Source organism: Dendrobium catenatum, unplaced genomic scaffold, assembly GCF_001605985.2.
Source record: "Dendrobium catenatum unplaced genomic scaffold, ASM160598v2 original_scaffold_50508, whole genome shotgun sequence".
NCBI lineage: Eukaryota > Viridiplantae > Streptophyta > Magnoliopsida > Asparagales > Orchidaceae > Dendrobium > Dendrobium catenatum.
In genome coordinates, this window is record NW_021368962.1 from 88,294 (window position 1) to 105,727 (window position 17,434).

The 17,434-nt window shown below is 38.1% G+C and overlaps 2 protein-coding genes across 2 annotated transcripts; both read right to left on the reverse strand.

Moving 5' to 3' along the window:
* Positions 1-4,370: 4,370 nt before the first annotated feature.
* On the reverse strand, positions 4,371-6,298 carry LOC110098353 (calcium uniporter protein 6, mitochondrial). Its single transcript, XM_020825171.2, has 2 exons — positions 5,680-6,298; positions 4,371-5,037 (listed from the first exon to the last, which is right to left on the reverse strand). Exons 1-2 carry the CDS (start codon positions 6,091-6,093, stop codon positions 4,576-4,578), a joined length of 876 nt encoding a protein of 291 aa, XP_020680830.1. The 5' UTR covers positions 6,094-6,298; the 3' UTR covers positions 4,371-4,575.
* Positions 6,299-11,037: 4,739 nt separating this feature from the next.
* On the reverse strand, positions 11,038-12,492 carry LOC110098350 (uncharacterized mitochondrial protein AtMg00810-like). Its single transcript, XM_020825167.1, has 3 exons — positions 12,152-12,492; positions 12,071-12,084; positions 11,038-12,026 (listed from the first exon to the last, which is right to left on the reverse strand). The coding sequence occupies exons 1-3, from the start codon at positions 12,490-12,492 to the stop codon at positions 11,038-11,040; spliced, it is 1,344 nt and encodes a 447-aa protein (XP_020680826.1).
* Positions 12,493-17,434: the final 4,942 nt, after the last annotated feature.

Consider the following 17,434-nt stretch of genomic DNA (forward strand, 5'->3'; position numbering starts at 1 on the left):
ATGCTTTCATTTCATGCATTAATGTGAAAGACAATTAAGGTATATGAATAAATGAAATGATTATGAAAGAAAATGAAAAGAATTTAATGAAATAAAATTACATATGCATGTTGATCCGGAAGTACCAAACTAATGGTAATGGGGCTTTCAAAAGCCAAATGGTAATGGGGCTTGTATAAGCCAAATGGTAATGGGGTTCTGCGGAGCCAAATGGTAAAGGAAATGGCCAAAACTTTTGACTGCGTACCTGATCAGTACGAAAACTGGTACTTCCGGGACGGATGATACATTTAGCATATTCATTTTTACATTTTGCATTGCATATGAAAGAGATGAAAGAAATCAATTGTTAAAGGAAAGAATGAAAGAAGAAAAAAAATGAATAGTACATGTTATGACTCGCTCAATGAAATGAATTAGTTTTCAATTGTAAATGTTTTTAATATATGCATCTTATGAAATTAATTGTGATATGAATTACTTGCTGAGCGTTGGCTCATTCCTAGTTTTTGGAAATATTTTCAGGAGAGAAGTAATGGCTGCACGACGACCTTACACCTATCGTCGTAGGGGACCTCAGGAGGATGAAAGGTTCCATTTTATGTTTTAAGTTTGAGTCTTTGAGTTTGTTTCTGTAGTCTTTGAGTTGAAGTTTATGTAATGGTAAGAGTTTATGATATGATGATGGGTTTGAAACTTTTAGTGGTTATCAGTCATTTGAATTTGATGTTGTTTAGTGGCTCTTTCTTTATTATGGATGACATTTATGTACTGATACTAATTATATAATGAATTTGATTTATGTTTCTTATGCTCTTCCGTACGACCTTTTGCTCCCGCCCCGTTAACTCGGGCTAGCCGGGTCGGGTCGTGACATAAACCTGGACATTCCGCAGTAACCTGCTGGCATCGATCAAACCTGCATTACAATTCTCCTGGTACCTCCGCTGATGTACCTATGTTAGCCAACAGCTCCGTCGCTGATACCACCCCCTGGTACCTCGACAGTGGCGCCACGGCTCACCTCACCCCTGATGCGTTACCCTTTCAACTACCTTACACTGGTAAGGATCACGTCCTGGTTGGCAATGGCACTCCCCTTCCCGTTCAAAACATCGGCAATGGCCTCTTTCCCACTCCGACCAGTAAGATTCTCATAAATTCTCTCCTTCACGTTCCTCACTTAACACAACGTCTTCTCTCCATTTCTAAATTAATCAACGATAACAACTGCTCAATCTTATTTGATAATACCGATTTTCATTGCCAAGAATGTGCACAACAAATTCTTCTCAGTGGTCAGTGCCATAATGGCCTTTACCCCATTCTTGGCACTTCACCTCCCACAACCCACATTGCCGCTCAAGCTTCTCTGGACTCTTCTGGCCTCACACCTTCCCAGCTGTGGCATCGGCGCCTCAGTCATCCTCACCACATCATACTCAAACAGCTTCTCAAACAACTTACAGCAAAATCTACTAGTTTCCGCAATGAACTCTGTAATTCCTGTGCGTTAGCTAAAAGCCACAGACTCCCTTTTCCCCCCTCCAACCATGTATCTAGTTCTCCTTTACAGCTTTTTGATATGGATGTATGGGGTCCCTCCCCACTTACTTCTTATGATGGTTTCAAATATTACCTGCTTATTGTAGATGATTTCAGTAGATACTCTTGGCTTTTCTTATTACAGTTTAAGTCTAACATCCCAATGTTAATAATAAACTTCGTTAAATTTATTGAAAAACAACTCAACTTATCAGTTCGTCGTATTCGAACTGACGGGGGCGGCGAGTTCGTTAATAACACCCTCAAAAGTTTCTACTCTCAAACCGGAATCAATCACAAACTCACCTGCCCAAACACCCCTCAATAGAACGGAATTGCAGAACGAAAACATCGTCACCTACTGGAAACGGCTCGCACACTCCTTACCGATTCTGCTCTTCCTCGCCTGTTCTGGACAGCAGCCATTCACACTGTCGTTTATCAAATCAATCGTCTGGCTTCCATAAACACAGCTAACCAATCACCATATCAGCGTCTCTACAAACTACAACCATCCTATTCACATATGAGAGTCTTTGGCTGTCGCTGTTATCCTATTCACATATGAGATTTGGTAAACACAGCTAACCAATTTTGTCGATGATTTCCATCGCGTGCACCCCTGCGTTTCATTTATGCGGACGAAACACATTGAGATTGACCATCATTTTGTTCGGGACATCATCCAGTCCAAGCAGATCGCCGTTCATCACATTCCAACTGCCGACCAGCTTGCCGACATGTTTACCAAATCTCTGTCCGCGCCCATTTTTCAGAATCTTCGAAGCAAGTTGATGGTCGTACCTCCCATCACCTTGAGGGACGGTGATAAGCAGACGACGAACTCCACTACGCCGCCGTTCAACAACAACTAACGCCACTCCCTGTTTTCTTCTGCTCTCTCTGCCTTACACAGCTTTACACTTTATGTAACTGTCTGAGGGCAATATTGTCAAAACCTCAGCCTTCTCTTTATGCTCATTGGTGTATTTAAACACTTACATCCCATCGCTACACACAGAGATCATTTCTCATCCAATAGCAAAGCTTCTTCTTCCTTAAGCTCCACTTGCAGGTTTCGCAATTAAATTCACTTAAAATCTGAAAAATAGAGAGGATAAAAAAGTTAAGTATTTAAATAATTGAATATTATTGAATTATTAAAAAGAATTATAATTCGGTAAATGTATGGCCAAATATTTTTGAGACCTTTATTCAAGCTAAGATTATTTCATTCAAATATTATTTGAAACCTGAATAATACATAAATCTCCCACATTCATAAATAAAAATTACTCGATGATTTTCTCCATTAATATGCCCTGCCATTTCCTCCATTAATCTTGTAATATTTATAGTTTTAATTTAAAATTTATAAATTTATTCAGTCGATGTAAGCGAAAATTTATTTTATAAGTGTATATATTATTAACTTTTGTTATTTAATCAATTATAGCAGATTAATTAACAACATTTTATGTATTTTAGAAGTTTTTTTATTTTTTTATTTTTTTATTTTTGTGAGTCAGATCATTTATGGAACTGCATAAATAACTCACTCTTTATTTTTCTATTAATATTCAAAGTTAATTATAGAATGTGAGATAATCCTTTCATTCATACAATGGATATATATCATTTAGATTTGATATTAGACCTCAATACTGTGGTTTGCTTGAGTCAGTTAGACCTTATAATTAGGGTGTCAAAATCGGATTTCAGATCGGATTCCGATCGAAAATAATGCAGGTCCTTATAGAAGAGCTAAATTCATGGAATAAATACAAGCACAACTAAGTGAAAATATATATTAAGAGGACAAAACTTAATAAAGTCAGCAGAAGAGCACCAAATACAAACACAGCCAAGATAAAAGATATCTTAAGAGGAAAAAGCTTAATAAAATCAGAAGAGCACTAAAATATCATCAATCAAATTAAATACCTTTGTTATCCAATGAGATGATGAACATAGAACAAACTCTTCTGCAGCAAATGGCTGATAGAAGGGACGCGCCAATCTTTTGGATCCATGCATAAATAAGCTTTTTCCAAGTTTGGTAAACTTTAAGCTTATTGCATTCATCTAAAGACTTTCAGCAGAAAAATAGGTGGTTAAATAATCAATAAAATGAAAATAACTTAGAGAAGAATGAAAAAAAATAGCTGAAAGATCTGATCTAGTTAAGGTTTTCCATTGGAAAAAAAAGTAAAACCTATATATGAACACAAACACCGAATAAAAAAAAGAAAATACAAAAGAAGACTGCCCATAAAAATGCATAAGAATTTTACAAAAATCACACAATTGAGGGCTACTTCTTATTGCCGCTGCACTAAGGGCATCTCCAACCGAAAATCTCATTTTTCACTCCAAAATACAGTGAAACTAAAAAACGCTGTGATTCATCTCCAATCAAACTCCATTTTACGAGCTTTTGCGAAGGTAACCGTTTACTCCTCTTTTGCACGTTTTTTCGGCAAATCTGGTTGAAACAAAAAAAAATCGCTTAGGTGAACAGTGCAACACGAATATTGGCCTCATACTGTTCACCCTCCACCGATTACCGATTTTTTTGTCGTTCAAGTGGAGAAACCAGCTACGCCTTAACAATCATTTGGAGTTCGGCTGGAGACGCCCTAAATCTTTTGTGTTGGATTACCGTCCTAATTTCTAAAACACAAATATAAAACAGTACCACCAACTTTATAAAAGTCTAAATTTGCATAATCCACCAACAATTAAGTCTATGCATTGCATGTTCATCATAATGCAAAAAATAAGCTCCACAACTTAGCATTTTTTTTTTCAAGGTAACATTAGCATTTGTCATATAAAGTTTCAAGTAAGAAGTGTGAAGTTGCTCTGTTCCACTCAAAATCACAACAATTTCGAAGTTGAAACAGTAAAGGAAAATCTGTTAGCTTCTTTACAACAACAATCAATGAATCTTTCCTGTTGATCCGTGTAGAACAGCCCCAGAAGAATATTAAAAAGGATCTGGGGGATAGCCTCCTGGTCAAAGAAATGTTAGTTCCTCTGGAATTTTTCTGCACCCGCTATTACAGTTTGATGATCCAATGGGGATCCGCAGTGTCTTTGCAGTTCCATATACCTTTCCATATCAAAACTTTTCTTCTGAAACAGCTTTTTTTGTCTTGACAGGAACAATCTCTTCATCAGGTCCTGATATGTTGGATCCTTTGAAGTAAAAAGAAAGTAAGCATAACCAACAATGATTCCAGCTGCGGTGGTGAAGAATGCCACGGGCTCCATTACATCCCAGGAGAATTCCCAGAAGGTGAGCCTGAAGAAGAGAACAACCTGTCCAATAGAGAACCCCAGCCCTGACCACAAAATGCAACGAACTTGTTTGTGTGCAAGCTTATCAATTTCTTCCTTCTTATTCTGTAGCTTATTTAGCTCTTCAAGCCTAGGATCATTCTCAGGCGTCAAACAAAGGGGGACTGCCCTTCTTACCAGATCCACGACCTAAAACAAAATCGGATACTGGAATGAGCCAATCTGAAATTTAGTACTTCGCTACTTTGAATAATTTTTACAGAGGTGAAAGTTAAACTAACAACAAATAAATGAAAGCTCAACCAAACATCTCAAATTGATGCATGTTAGAAACATTATGATTATTCACCAAAATCTTATTTTATATAATTATTATTCATAACGAAGGGCCTGTAAGAATTTCCCGTCTTTAAAAGATTTTCATGGACGAAGCCAGAGATCGCTTAGAACACAGTTTACAGTCTCAAAGAATTGTGCTAAATGGTAACTAGCATGTTCTTCTGCAAGATAAATATATCTGATCTATATTACTCCGTGACAATGAAAAAGATCACGAAATTTCCTGACGATCTGAAAATAAGTCATCCGTATGTAAGAATCTCTAGCACAAGTTCATCCCGCTTCAGCTCCTCTCACAGGGACAAAGATTAAAACGCCTAATTTCTTACTTGATCAAGCAACTGGAACCGACCTCCTTATTACTTAGTTCATTTTACCCAAAGTTTCCTCAGAAGCCATAACGCAACCTCAAACCGACCTTTTCTTGCTAACTAACACAAACCATAAATCAAGAATGTCAAAAATTCAATTTATTATGCAAAACCCAATTACCTTTTCAGGATGGAGATAAACCCGATCTCTGAACAGCAGCACGACACCGGCCTCATCCAAAACCCTAGCAAACGCCTTCGCCTCCTCCTTATTCCTCGCCACCCCAATCCCCTCGCAAGCCTCAAGCAGTTTCGAGTATCCAATCACCTCCTCACTTTCCATCCCAAGCCTTCTCTTCAACGCATCCACGTTCGCCAACTTCATCAGCCTCTTCGCCTCCGCAAACGTCATCGATTCCTCACTTCTGTTGCCCTCTTGTAAGGTAGAGGACGCCGAGGATGAGGGATGAGCCCACGGTAGGGTCAGTCGAGGCTGCTGCTGTTGGTCGGACGCCGGCCATAGGGTTGACAACCTGGTCGGAACTCCGGTGAGTGATTTTCTGACTAGACGGGAAGCCGATGACAATCTCCACATCGTTGCTGGGTTTCGTGAAAGATTGGAGAGGAGGATTTGAGCGAGGGGACGTGCGAGCGGGATCCTGATTTGAAGGCCGAGAGGGGCGACGGGGAGCCGCGTAATCGTCAATGGTTAGGACGGGCCGTGTAGAGGAAACGGAACGGCGTTATGGTTACTGGAACCGTAGATCAAGCAGACCGCGGGTTCCCCAATCGTCCGCGTTCTGAAAATTGTAAAAGAAATTAGGTGAAGATGTTAGTTTGCCTAAATGGTTGTATTATAGTAATAAAGAATATATATATATATATATATATGAAAATTATTACTATAATATATTTTTTCGCTTATAATACACTTGTACTAACATTAAGATGGATTAATTAAAGATTTAACTGTTTATAATTTTTAAAATGATATTAGACTATCTAGTATTAGTTATGTGTGGAATTTGATTGTGTTGAGCAATTATGCTTTAATGATGCGTTAGACCTTAATTTTATTGGTTGAGCTTGTCGGAGGTCCTCCCTTGTTTGTATTAGGATGCTTTGCACATGATTTTTTTTCATACAACAGTAAACTTTGTGGTGTTGTATATATATAAGCAGAGAGTTGATCCTTGCAACCCTCCAGACCCGAGTGTTGGGCCCTTTCAGGCAGACAAGAAACACAGTGTTGAGCATAGCAGTGCTCCAAAGTTTGCCCTGCAACATTGCGAGGTGGATTGATTGTTTTTTACTCGTTTTGTTTGTTGTGTTGTTTACTTCTCAAATGCCTAGTAATCGATAACTGATTTTTTTATCTTATCTCTTTTGCATTATTCCAATCCACTCTAATGAGTGATCAATTTTTTAGATCTTGTATTCACTCCCGACATCATCTCTTTTGTCTGAGCATTTTTTATATATCTATCTCTTTCCTTTGTTATTGGCACATCTAACACAAGCCTTTGACGTACCTTCTAGGTCTTATCTCTTTGAGTCACATTCAATATCGGATTTTTGTTTCCACATCTCAACTCATCCAACATTTTGTCTTGCTCCGTATATGCATCACATTGCCCAACTTCTATGTTGTCGTCGTAGGTTTTTTTCGATTAAAATATTTTATCTGAATAAGGTTTCGGTTGAGACGGCTTTCTTAATATATTTTAAAGAAAATTTTTAATACATAAATTAAAATATTTATAGGTGGACAAGGATAGACATTAATTATATAATTAGATTAATGAAGTGTTGATGGCTTGTTGGATAAGATCGACTTCAGCCAATCAGAAGGCTAAGAAATTTGCCACGTAGAGAGGGCGTGGCGGCTCGACGCCGTTCGTTAAATCTCACGAAGATCCCTTCAAAAGTCAAATCTGAATGACGTGATTGAGCTTAATTATATATTTGTATTACATTATCTTTTTAGTGCAGTTCTCAATAAGAAAGTTTCTAATTGCTTTTCCAACAAATGCTCGACCGTTTTAGGCTTTTAGCATTTTCCAACAAGAAGAAAATCACGTGATGTGAAGATTTATGAGTTATTAAATATAAATTCTAAGACTTAGAATTTGTTTAGGATAATTTAAGTTTTCAGACTTCTCTTTGGTTATTACTTTATTCTTATATTTTAAGAAGTTTATATAACAATAAGCTATTTTTTATAATAGTTTTTTAAAAGTATTTTTTCCGCAACAGTTTTATAATTATCTTTATAAAAAATTATAATAATCCCAAATAGACACTCAGCCATCGCTTCAAAAATTCTTTTTCTAAAAATAACTTTAAAAGAAGTTAAATTAATAATGAAAAAATTTTATTTTCCAAAGATTTTCTTAGTGACTATTTTCCTTATGATAAATTAATCCAAGCAAAACCTTAATTAGCTTGAGGCATTGCATTTTATAAGTATTTTTTATTTAGAGAATATTTTTTTATTTAGGGAGTATGATGATTTTAACATATATTTAGCAATTCAACTGTTTAATTGGATAATTATTTTATAAGTACGAATCGATAAATTTACTCTTTTTTATTAGAATTAGAATTTAAACCACTCAAAGCATTCAAATTATCAATATATTTTAACATATATTTAGCAATTCAATTGTTTAATTGGATACTTGAGTCATTTTTAAAGACATAGTTGTGAAATTTATGTTAACACTTAAAAAAAAATAAAAATACTATAACAATGACCTCTTCAAATTTTGATATCAATTATTTCAAAAAATATTTTAAAAAAATTTGTCACTTCCATTAGCAACCACTATTTTCTCGCACCATTTTTTGAATTTTCGTTCAATTTTAAATTTAAGATTTTAGTAACAAAAAGAGAGGACAAATATCTGATAAATATTTTAATATATTTAAATTTATTAATCATAATTTATTTCTATATTCTTAAATCTAAAAAAATAGACATAATATTATTCTAAAATGAAGCTCTCATGTTATAATATATTAAAAAGATAAATTAAATTATAAGCAATATTAAAATTTAATAACTTTAAATGTAAGCATTTGAAATTTATTTCATAAATTTGATATAAATATCAAATATATTAATAATAAAAAATAAATTGACAATTTTTTTCTCAACTTTGAAGCTAAGTTCTCATTTAGCTCTTGCATAGGCTGAACGTGTTTTGCTGCTCTGGGTTTTTTAGGATTTTTTCTAACCTTACCTCTGGACCGCCTCCTCCTGGCATCCATCTGGGCGGGTTCCTCACCCCCAGCTGGTGGAGCTCTCATCTGATGACTTCCCCCCTCTCTCGAATGCCTCTATTCTGGGATCCCTTCCTTTGCCTAAATCTCCCAAGCCTGCCTCTTATGTAGACAATCTCACCACTACTTCCTTTAAGCCATGTCATTTTTCTGTCTCCTTCTACACCCCAACCCGAAACTCTCCTTAAAGGAGACGACTTATTTGAAGGCTCTGCTATATGGGTCATTTCGCTCGTGGCATACTCTAGCGAGAAAAGGCCTTATTACGAGAGATTACTTGCTGCTATGAAAAAACTATGGATTCTCAAGAGTTCTCTCTCTCTTCTCTACTTAGCGGATGGGTTCTTTCTTTTGAAATTCACCTCATCGGAAGACCTTGATATGGTTTGGAATGGAGGACCGTGGCTTCTTGTAAGTAAGCCATTCATCCTCAAGAGGTGGTCGCCTAAATTCAAACCAATAAGGGATGAATCTGCCTCTATTCCCCTCTGGATTAAGATTATAGATCTCGCGCTTTCTCTGTAGACTCCCACAGGTATTTCACGGATTGTAAGCTACAATGGGGTTCCACTTCCGTTGATACCCTCATTACCAAAAGGACTAGACTTACATTCGCTTAGGTTTGCGTTCAAATCTCTAAGGATTCCCCTTTGCCTGATGAGATTCTCATCCAGATTGAAGGGGAGGACATGAACATCAAAGTTGTCTATGACTGGAAACCAACCTCGTGTGAAGGTTGTGGTTTGTTGATACACCCCTTCTCTTCCTGCCCCTCCAATCCCAGCCCTGTAGCCATTCCCCCTCCTCCTTCCAGGAATTAGGGAAGAAGCTCTTATAGGAAACCTTTTGTCCGAATCACCAAATCTAGCTCCAAACCTCCAACTCTTCCCCCCATTCCCAAACTAGCCATTTCCTTACCTGTGGAAAGTCATTTTCTTTAGGTGGAAAAACACACTACCAATTATGAATTACCTTCTTCTTCCTTACCTCTTGCTGACATACCTAACCCAAACCTCAACATAACCGTTCCTAACCTCAACTCACCTCCTGTTGAGATAGTCCTCTTGGATATTAGTCCTCCACCAATTTTGGTCCCTTCGCAAGTTTTAATTACTCCTCCTACAGTCTACCTTAATAATAAGTTCGCTACTTTGGCCTCCTCCGACCAGCCATCTACTTCACAATCTCTCCCCACCAATAATAAACCTCCTTTCTCTGAAGTTAACTCTTCCCCCTCAAGCCTGTCCTTAGGTTCTTTTCTCTCTGAAGGGGACTCCCCTACCTCCTCCACGCATGAACCCCCTTCCCCTCAATCTCAACACAAGCCTAAGAAGATGAAAGCCAAAATTGCCAAGAAGGCAAAAGGGGCTAAGCATTAATGTCTTCATCTTTTGCAAGTTGGAATGTTAGGGGATTTAATAACCCCAATAAGGTTTACATGTGTATAGAACATGGTCAAAACTCATGATATTAAGCTTCTTTGCATACTTGAAGCTAAATAACAATTCTACAATAATCTTTATAAATAGCTATAGATATCTGAATTGAATCCTTAATATATGTTATAAAATTATGCTTCTTGATTTAAGTTATCTTATGTTTGTAAGTTATTTCAATTTTAATTACTGATAATAGTGAATTTTGGTTTATTAATTAATATTTTGTAGTTATTATTGTTAACAGTGCTTTAATTTTATATAAATATGTAAGTTGAGCACAAACTTATTTAAATAGAATATATTTACTAATTAATGTTTTATAAATATTAGGTTCAACGGCTACAGCAAGCGTTTTACAGATTATTATTGAGGATTTTGTCTTTAATTGCTTTATAATGGTTCATTTGGTTCTTTTTTGTTTTTAATTTTAATTGATTTAAGGAATTGAATAGGATTTATAGAGCATGTTGACGAACGTTGTAGTTTCACCGAACCTGCATAAGAAGATTAGCGAAAACCAAGAACAGAACAATGCAGAGGAATTTTCATATATTCCTTGTGTTACCGTTGCTACAGTAACAATTGATTTAAAGAGAAGAAGATGAAGATGCAGTTGTATCTCAACGGTGGAGATTAGAAGTTCGTGAAAGCAACTGAACGGTGGAGATTGAGTCAGTCTGCCAAAGGCTGCGAAGCAACGGCTCTGTAGTGGAAAAGTAAGCCAACTGATTTAATAAGAGTAGCTGCTTATAAAGTGCATAAAGTGCACTATCCATTATCACCCCCTCTCAAGCTAATGGGAAGCTACTGAACGGTTAGCTTGTCGCGCAAGAGTTGAAACTGGTAGCAGAAAAGGCTTTAGTGAACAGATCAGCCGGCTGATCAATAGAAGCAATGTGATGAACAGAAATTTGTTTTTGCCGGATATAGTCTCTGATAAAATGGAAATCAACTTCGATATGCTTAGTACGTGCATGAAAGACAGGATTCTGTGCTAGAGCCAAAGCAGACACATTGTCACAGAAAAGAGAGGTAGGTGTCGTCGGCGGTATAGAAAAATCCTGTAAAAGACGACGAAGCCAAACAATATCTGTGGCGGCTGTGGCCAGGGCTCGATCTTCAGCTTCGGTAGACGAACGAGCAACCGTCGTTTGTTTCTTGACACACCACGAGACAAGAGTATTTCCAAGAAAAGCACAGTATCCGGTAATAGATCTTCGAGTAGTGGAATCGGCAGCCCAATCAGAATCAGAATAGGCTTGGAGATCAAGAGATGAACTAGTAATTGGTAAACCAAGCTGAATAGTACCGGCAATGTAACGAAGAACTCTCTTAAGAAGCTGATAATGAAATAAATACGGCTGATGCATTTGCTGACAAAGTAGATTCACAGAAAAGGAGAGATCGGGCCGGGTAATGGTAAGATATTGTAAAGAACCAACAAGTTGTTTGTAGAGTTCTGGTTGCTCAAACAGAGAATCAGAGGAATTTACGGTAGGAAGCTTGACTGGTAAAAGAGTGAGAACCGGTTTTGAATCCTGCATCCCAGCTTTTTGAAGTAGTTGAGTAGCATACATAGACTGAGATAGATGCAAGCCATTTGCAATCGGCACCACTTGAATACCCAGAAAATTTGACGCTTGGCCAAGGTTTCGCATTTGAAACCGAGAGTGTAAGGCATGAAGCAGCGAATCTAATGCTTGAGCCGAATTGCCAGTGAGTAAAATATCATCGACATATACCAAGAGATATAACTGTATTGCATCTTTGGAGAACCGAAGGAGGGATGGATCAGCGAGGCTTACTTGAAAGCCATAAGCAATAAGAAATGAGGTAAATGTAGCAAACCATTATCTGGGAGCCTGCTTCAACCCATAAATAGCCTTTTTGAGTAAACAAACATGATGCAGATAGGTTGGATCAACAAACCCGAGAGGTTGCATCATATAAATGGTTTCATCTAGCTTGTCATGTAAGAAGGCATTGGAAATATCTAATTGCAAAATCGGCCAGTTGCTAGTGACGGCAATAGTAAAAAGAATACGTATTGTGGGGAATTTAGCAACTGGACTGAAAGTGTCAAAATAATCAAGACCATACTCTTGATTAAAACCTTGAGCCACCAAACGAGCCTTGTATCGAGCAAGAGAGCCATCCGCATTTCGTTTGGTACGATAGATCCATTTACATCCCAAAATATTATAATGTGGAGAAGTGGGAACTAAGGTCCATGTACCTTGTTGTTGTAACGCCTCAAATTCAGAAGACATGGCTTGTCTCCATTCTGGATATTTAGATGCTTGAGAAAAGCATGTTGGAGCAGTGGGAATTGTAGAATGGACCAAATCGAAGATCTTTTTGGGGTGCAGGGATCCAGTTTTGGATCAAGTGACCATAGAATGTTTGGAGGGAGGAAGTGGGTCAATTTGTGTAGTTGATGGAATGACAGTATTTGGTGCAGTTAATGGTGGAACTGTTGAAGAAGAATTAGGATTATTAACCGGAGTATTGGACTGGGAAGAGGATTGAGAAAGACTTGCGGAGGCTATGGGTTGAGACGAATTTGTGGTGGTAGTTGAGACTGGAATTAATAAAGTTGGGGGTATAGAAGCCGATGGTGACTGAGAGGAAGATTGTTGGGACACTGACTTGTATGGGAAAATGGTTTCAAAAAACTTGACATGCCTGGAAATGTAAAGACGACCAGTAGTAGTATCGAAGCACTTGTAACCTTTTGTGGCTTCAGCATATCCAAGGAATACACAGGGATGCGAACGTGGCTGAAACTTGTTGTGAAGTGGAGACGGGAGCCAGGGATAACAGAGAGAGCCAAATACTCTAAAAACAGAATAATCAGGTGAGCAACCATATAAGCGTTCGTAAGGGGAACGAATTGGAGACAATGTGGAGGGTAAACAATTGATAGTAAAGGCTGCAGTGGCAAGTGCTTCGGGCAAAAAATGATTGGGTAGATTGGCATGAAACAACAGCGCTCGAATAGTCTCCAGGAGATGTCGGTGCTTGCGTTCAGACATTCCATTTTGCTGAGGCGTATATGGACAAGTCAGTTGATGAACAATTCCACATTGTTTAAGATAAGTAGTGAAGGAATTATTTAGATATTCGCCTCCACGATCAGTTCTTAGAGTTTGGATGGATTTGTTAAAATGTTTTTCAACAAAAGTTTTGAATTGAACAAATATTTGAAAAGTTTCAGATTTCGCACGTAATGGATAGACCCAACAAAATCTTGTAAAGTCATCAATAAACAAAAGATAGTATTTATATCCTTGCAAGGAAAGAGTAGGGGAGGGACCCCATACATCACTATGAACTAACTGTAAGCAAGCAGTAGTTTTGGGTACAGAAAGTTTAAACGGTAATCTATGAGATTTCGCTCGCACGCAGGCAGAGCAGTGAAAAGGAAATGCAAATTTTAAACTAGATACAGTAGTAGGAAGTAATTTGAGTGTTGAAGGAGAAGCATGGCCGAGCCGATGATGCCAGAGAGCTGAAGTAGAATCGGTTGTATGGAGAGCGACGGGAGACGATGTAGAGACAGCAGAGTCAGTTGGTGTGAGAGTAATGGGATAAAGACTGTGACGACATGGACCGCGGAGGAGAGTCCGGTGGGTCTGTAAATCCCGAATAACAAACCCATTAGCATCAAAAAGAATGGAGCAAGAATTGTCTCGGGTTAATTGATTGACAGAGAGTAGATTATGGGATAGACGAGGAACATGTAGAATTTTGGGTAGACGTAGCTTACGGGATGGTGTGGGTAAAATACCCTGACCGGAATTAGCAATGGTGAGATTCTGACCGTTCCCAACTTGCACTTGAGACGATCCAGTGTAAGCTTGTGGAAGTTGTATTTACTAAAAGTTGGACGTCAAGTGCGAAGTAGCTCCTGAATCCAGAAACCAATCATCGGTGGCTTGTTGATCTGTGGCAATGTATGCTTGTCACTACAGGAAAATCAACCACTTCCGGCGGCTTTTTCCGGCGGAATTTGACTATTTTTAAGTCGAAAAGCCGTCGGAAAGCCGCCGGAAAGCCGCCGGAAAATACCGCGGGAAAATTTTGCGGGAAATTAGCCGTCGCAAAATTTTGCGGGGAAATTAGCCGTCGGAAAACCGCCGGAAAGCCGCCGGAAAGCCGTCGGAAAGCTACTGGAATTTTTTGTTGGAAATAAGACGTCATAAACCGCCGGAAAGCCGCCGGAAAGCCGCCAGAAAATTGACCGCCGGAAAGGCTCCGGAAAATTCCGCCGGTAATAAGTGATTTTCCTGTAGTGTGTTGAGGCGGTTGATATGTCAGGTCCACTCGATACCAACATTGAAATGCAGAGTGACCAATTTTTGTACAGATTTGGCACTGAACAGAGGAGCGAGGACGACGGCCACCGCGAGTAGGAGGAGGAAAGCTGCGACCTCCTCTGAATGATTGAGTGGTAGAACGATCACGACTGGAGGAGGTATTGGAAGCTCGACCACGTGAACGACCACGAAACGCCTGAAGTGCAAATGAAGTATCATCGGAAGTATTGGATGGCATTGGAATGGGTTGATCAGCAAGTATACTGAGTTCCTCACTACAGAGAAGTGAGTAGAAGTCATCTAGACTTCTAGGTGCAAGTTGCGTGCGAATCGCAGTTTTAAAGGCATTGTATGCCGGAGGCAACCCATTAAGCATATACATCAGAATATCACCAGAATCAATTGTGGAACCAGAGGTAGTGATGGCATCTACTTTTTGTTTGATTTCCGACAAGTATTGAACCATGGATTTATCGCCTTTTTGAAGATGATGTAGTTCACTCTTGAGTTGCAGTTGTTTGGATCTATTGGTAGACTGCAGACGTTTATCAACAGTGATCCAAATATCACGAGTAGTGTTTAAATTTAAGACATACGGTAGAAGAGAAGCAGAAATAGTGGAATAAAGTGCCGAAGCTAGATTCTGATCAACGAGCATCCATGTCTTAAACTCTTTATTTGGAGTGGTCGAGCCATCAGAAGCAATAAGAAATTCTGGTGGAGAAGCGCAGGAGCCATCCAAATAGCCAGCAAATCCATTTGCCGAAAAAAGTTTTAATATCTGTGATTTCCAAATAGGATGATTCTCGACAGTAAGTTGAGTATTAATCACTGTCTTGACGTTCATCATCAAGAATTTGAGCTGTGGCGGTATTTCGACATCACTCACAGCAACTGGAGTTGAGACCGCCGGAGCTGTTGCAGAAGGCGCTAAAGAAGATGCTGACGAATCCATCTGAATCGTTGCAGCTAACAGAGAGGCTCCGATACCATGTTGACGAACGTTGTAGTTTCACCGAACCTGCATAAGAAGATTAGCGAAAACCAAGAACAGAACAATGCAGAGGAATTTTCATATATTCCTTGTGTTGCCGTTGCTATAGTAACAATTGATTTAAAGAGAAGAAGATGAAGATGCAGTTGTATCTCAACGGTGGAGATTAGAAGTTCGTGAAAGCAACTGAACGGTGGAGATTGAGTCAGTCTGCCAAAGGCTGTGAAGCAACGGCTCTGTAGTGGAAAAGTAAGCCAATTGATTTAATAAGAGTAGCTGCTTATAAAGTGCATAAAGTGCACTATCCATTATCAGAGCATCCTTTATATATTTTTCCTGTATCAGAATAAATGGGAAGAGAAATAAATGATGAAAGGTAGATACAGATAATTAAAAATGAAGGTTATATATTTAAATAAAAATTAAAACCATATGAAAATCAATTTTTCAAAATTTATTTATTTTCAATTACCTTCATATGAGCTTCTTCTGATGTATTTATTTTTTCATATTTGCAAAGAGTTGATGATTCAAATGTATCAATGCATAATAATAACCTGATAAGAGTGAAGTTTCCATTCAAATAAAAACAAATGGCCAAAAGCTATACCAAATGAAGCCTAAGGTCATGAAATATCCACGAAAAGAATCGAAATGTAAGGAGAGAGCCACTCTCCATCAGATGGCATATATTGATACCCTCAATTATAGAGCGTTTTCAAGTGTTTTGTGCGTTAATGATGTCAGAATTAAACGATCTTGAGATTGTTGAATTTGTCTCGTCGAGCCGCTCGATTCTAACATAAACATGATATATTTGGATGCTATTTAGTCATCTAATTTATGCATTGAATCTTTCAAATGTTTTAGGCCCCCAATTTGAACCCATTTGGGCTCAGATTGGACTAATTTTGGTGTTGTTGGGTCCGTCTCATCGAGACTTTTAGTTTGACTATAAATTCGTTGAAATTGGTATTCGAATGATCACGAATTTAATTTTAAAAATTTTGCACTTGAATATGTCCCAAGATTTGTGCCAGATCATGGCAATTTTGGATGACGTGTGAAGAATCTCGAGGCAGGTTTTTTTTTTTTTAGTAAAAACTCATGACGGGGCCTACGCATTAATATTGTTAAAAATTATATGTTCTTAAAGGAACGTAAGCTAACTAAAAATACATCACATGAATAAAAACATACGAGCTATCGATCCAACTAATACAATGATAATGAACAATTAAAGAAAAAAGAGCAAAGTGAAACAAAACAACCATCAACGCACCCAAAAGCAACAATCTAGCTACCAACGATGGTAAGTAACCAAGCACCTCGGCACGAAAGGGCAAACCTGCACAAAGCAAATAAAAGAACCACAACAAGAGGAGAGAGACCAACCCCAAAAAACCAAACGGATCGAACAGAATATCCAAATCCCATGAAGTCAAACAAACAACCACAAGAAACACCCATAGCTCACCAAAGCAACAATAAATAGCACACTCCAAATACAGGAGACCACACACTACAAAAATACTAATTACTTCATGTATATTCTCCTCATGCGTTTAGAGACATGCAAAAGAGCTTTATCAATAACCTTAACAACACTTAAGCCTTATAGCTCCTAAACTGATTGAAAATCATCAAATTCCTCACCTTTCATAGAAGACGGGGAAGTAGAAACAACATACCGATCCAAATTTCCAGAACAAGTGATACCATACGGATAAACAAATCGAGCAAGCAAACTTTTAGGGGACATAACCATTAAAGGGAGATCGACAAGAGCACCCTCAGGCCCATTAACAAGAGGCAAATCCATATCACCAACAATCCCAATGGGAGAGGGCAACATAGATTCCTCTAAGTGATAGGCGAAACCACATCACCAACCAGAGT

Excerpts from the sequence above, each read along its gene's own strand:
- LOC110098353 (XM_020825171.2), bottom strand. The coding sequence starts at position 6,093 with ATGTGGAGATTGTCATCGGCTTCCCGTCTAGTCAGAAAATCACTCACC. Across the intron at positions 5,038-5,679 it reads TTTATCTCCATCCTGAAAAG|GTCGTGGATCTGGTAAGAAG; the intron begins GTAATTGGGTTT and ends ATTTTGTTTTAG.
- LOC110098350 (XM_020825167.1), bottom strand. The coding sequence starts at position 12,492 with ATGTCTTCTGAATTTGAGGCGTTACAACAACAAGGTACATGGACCTTA.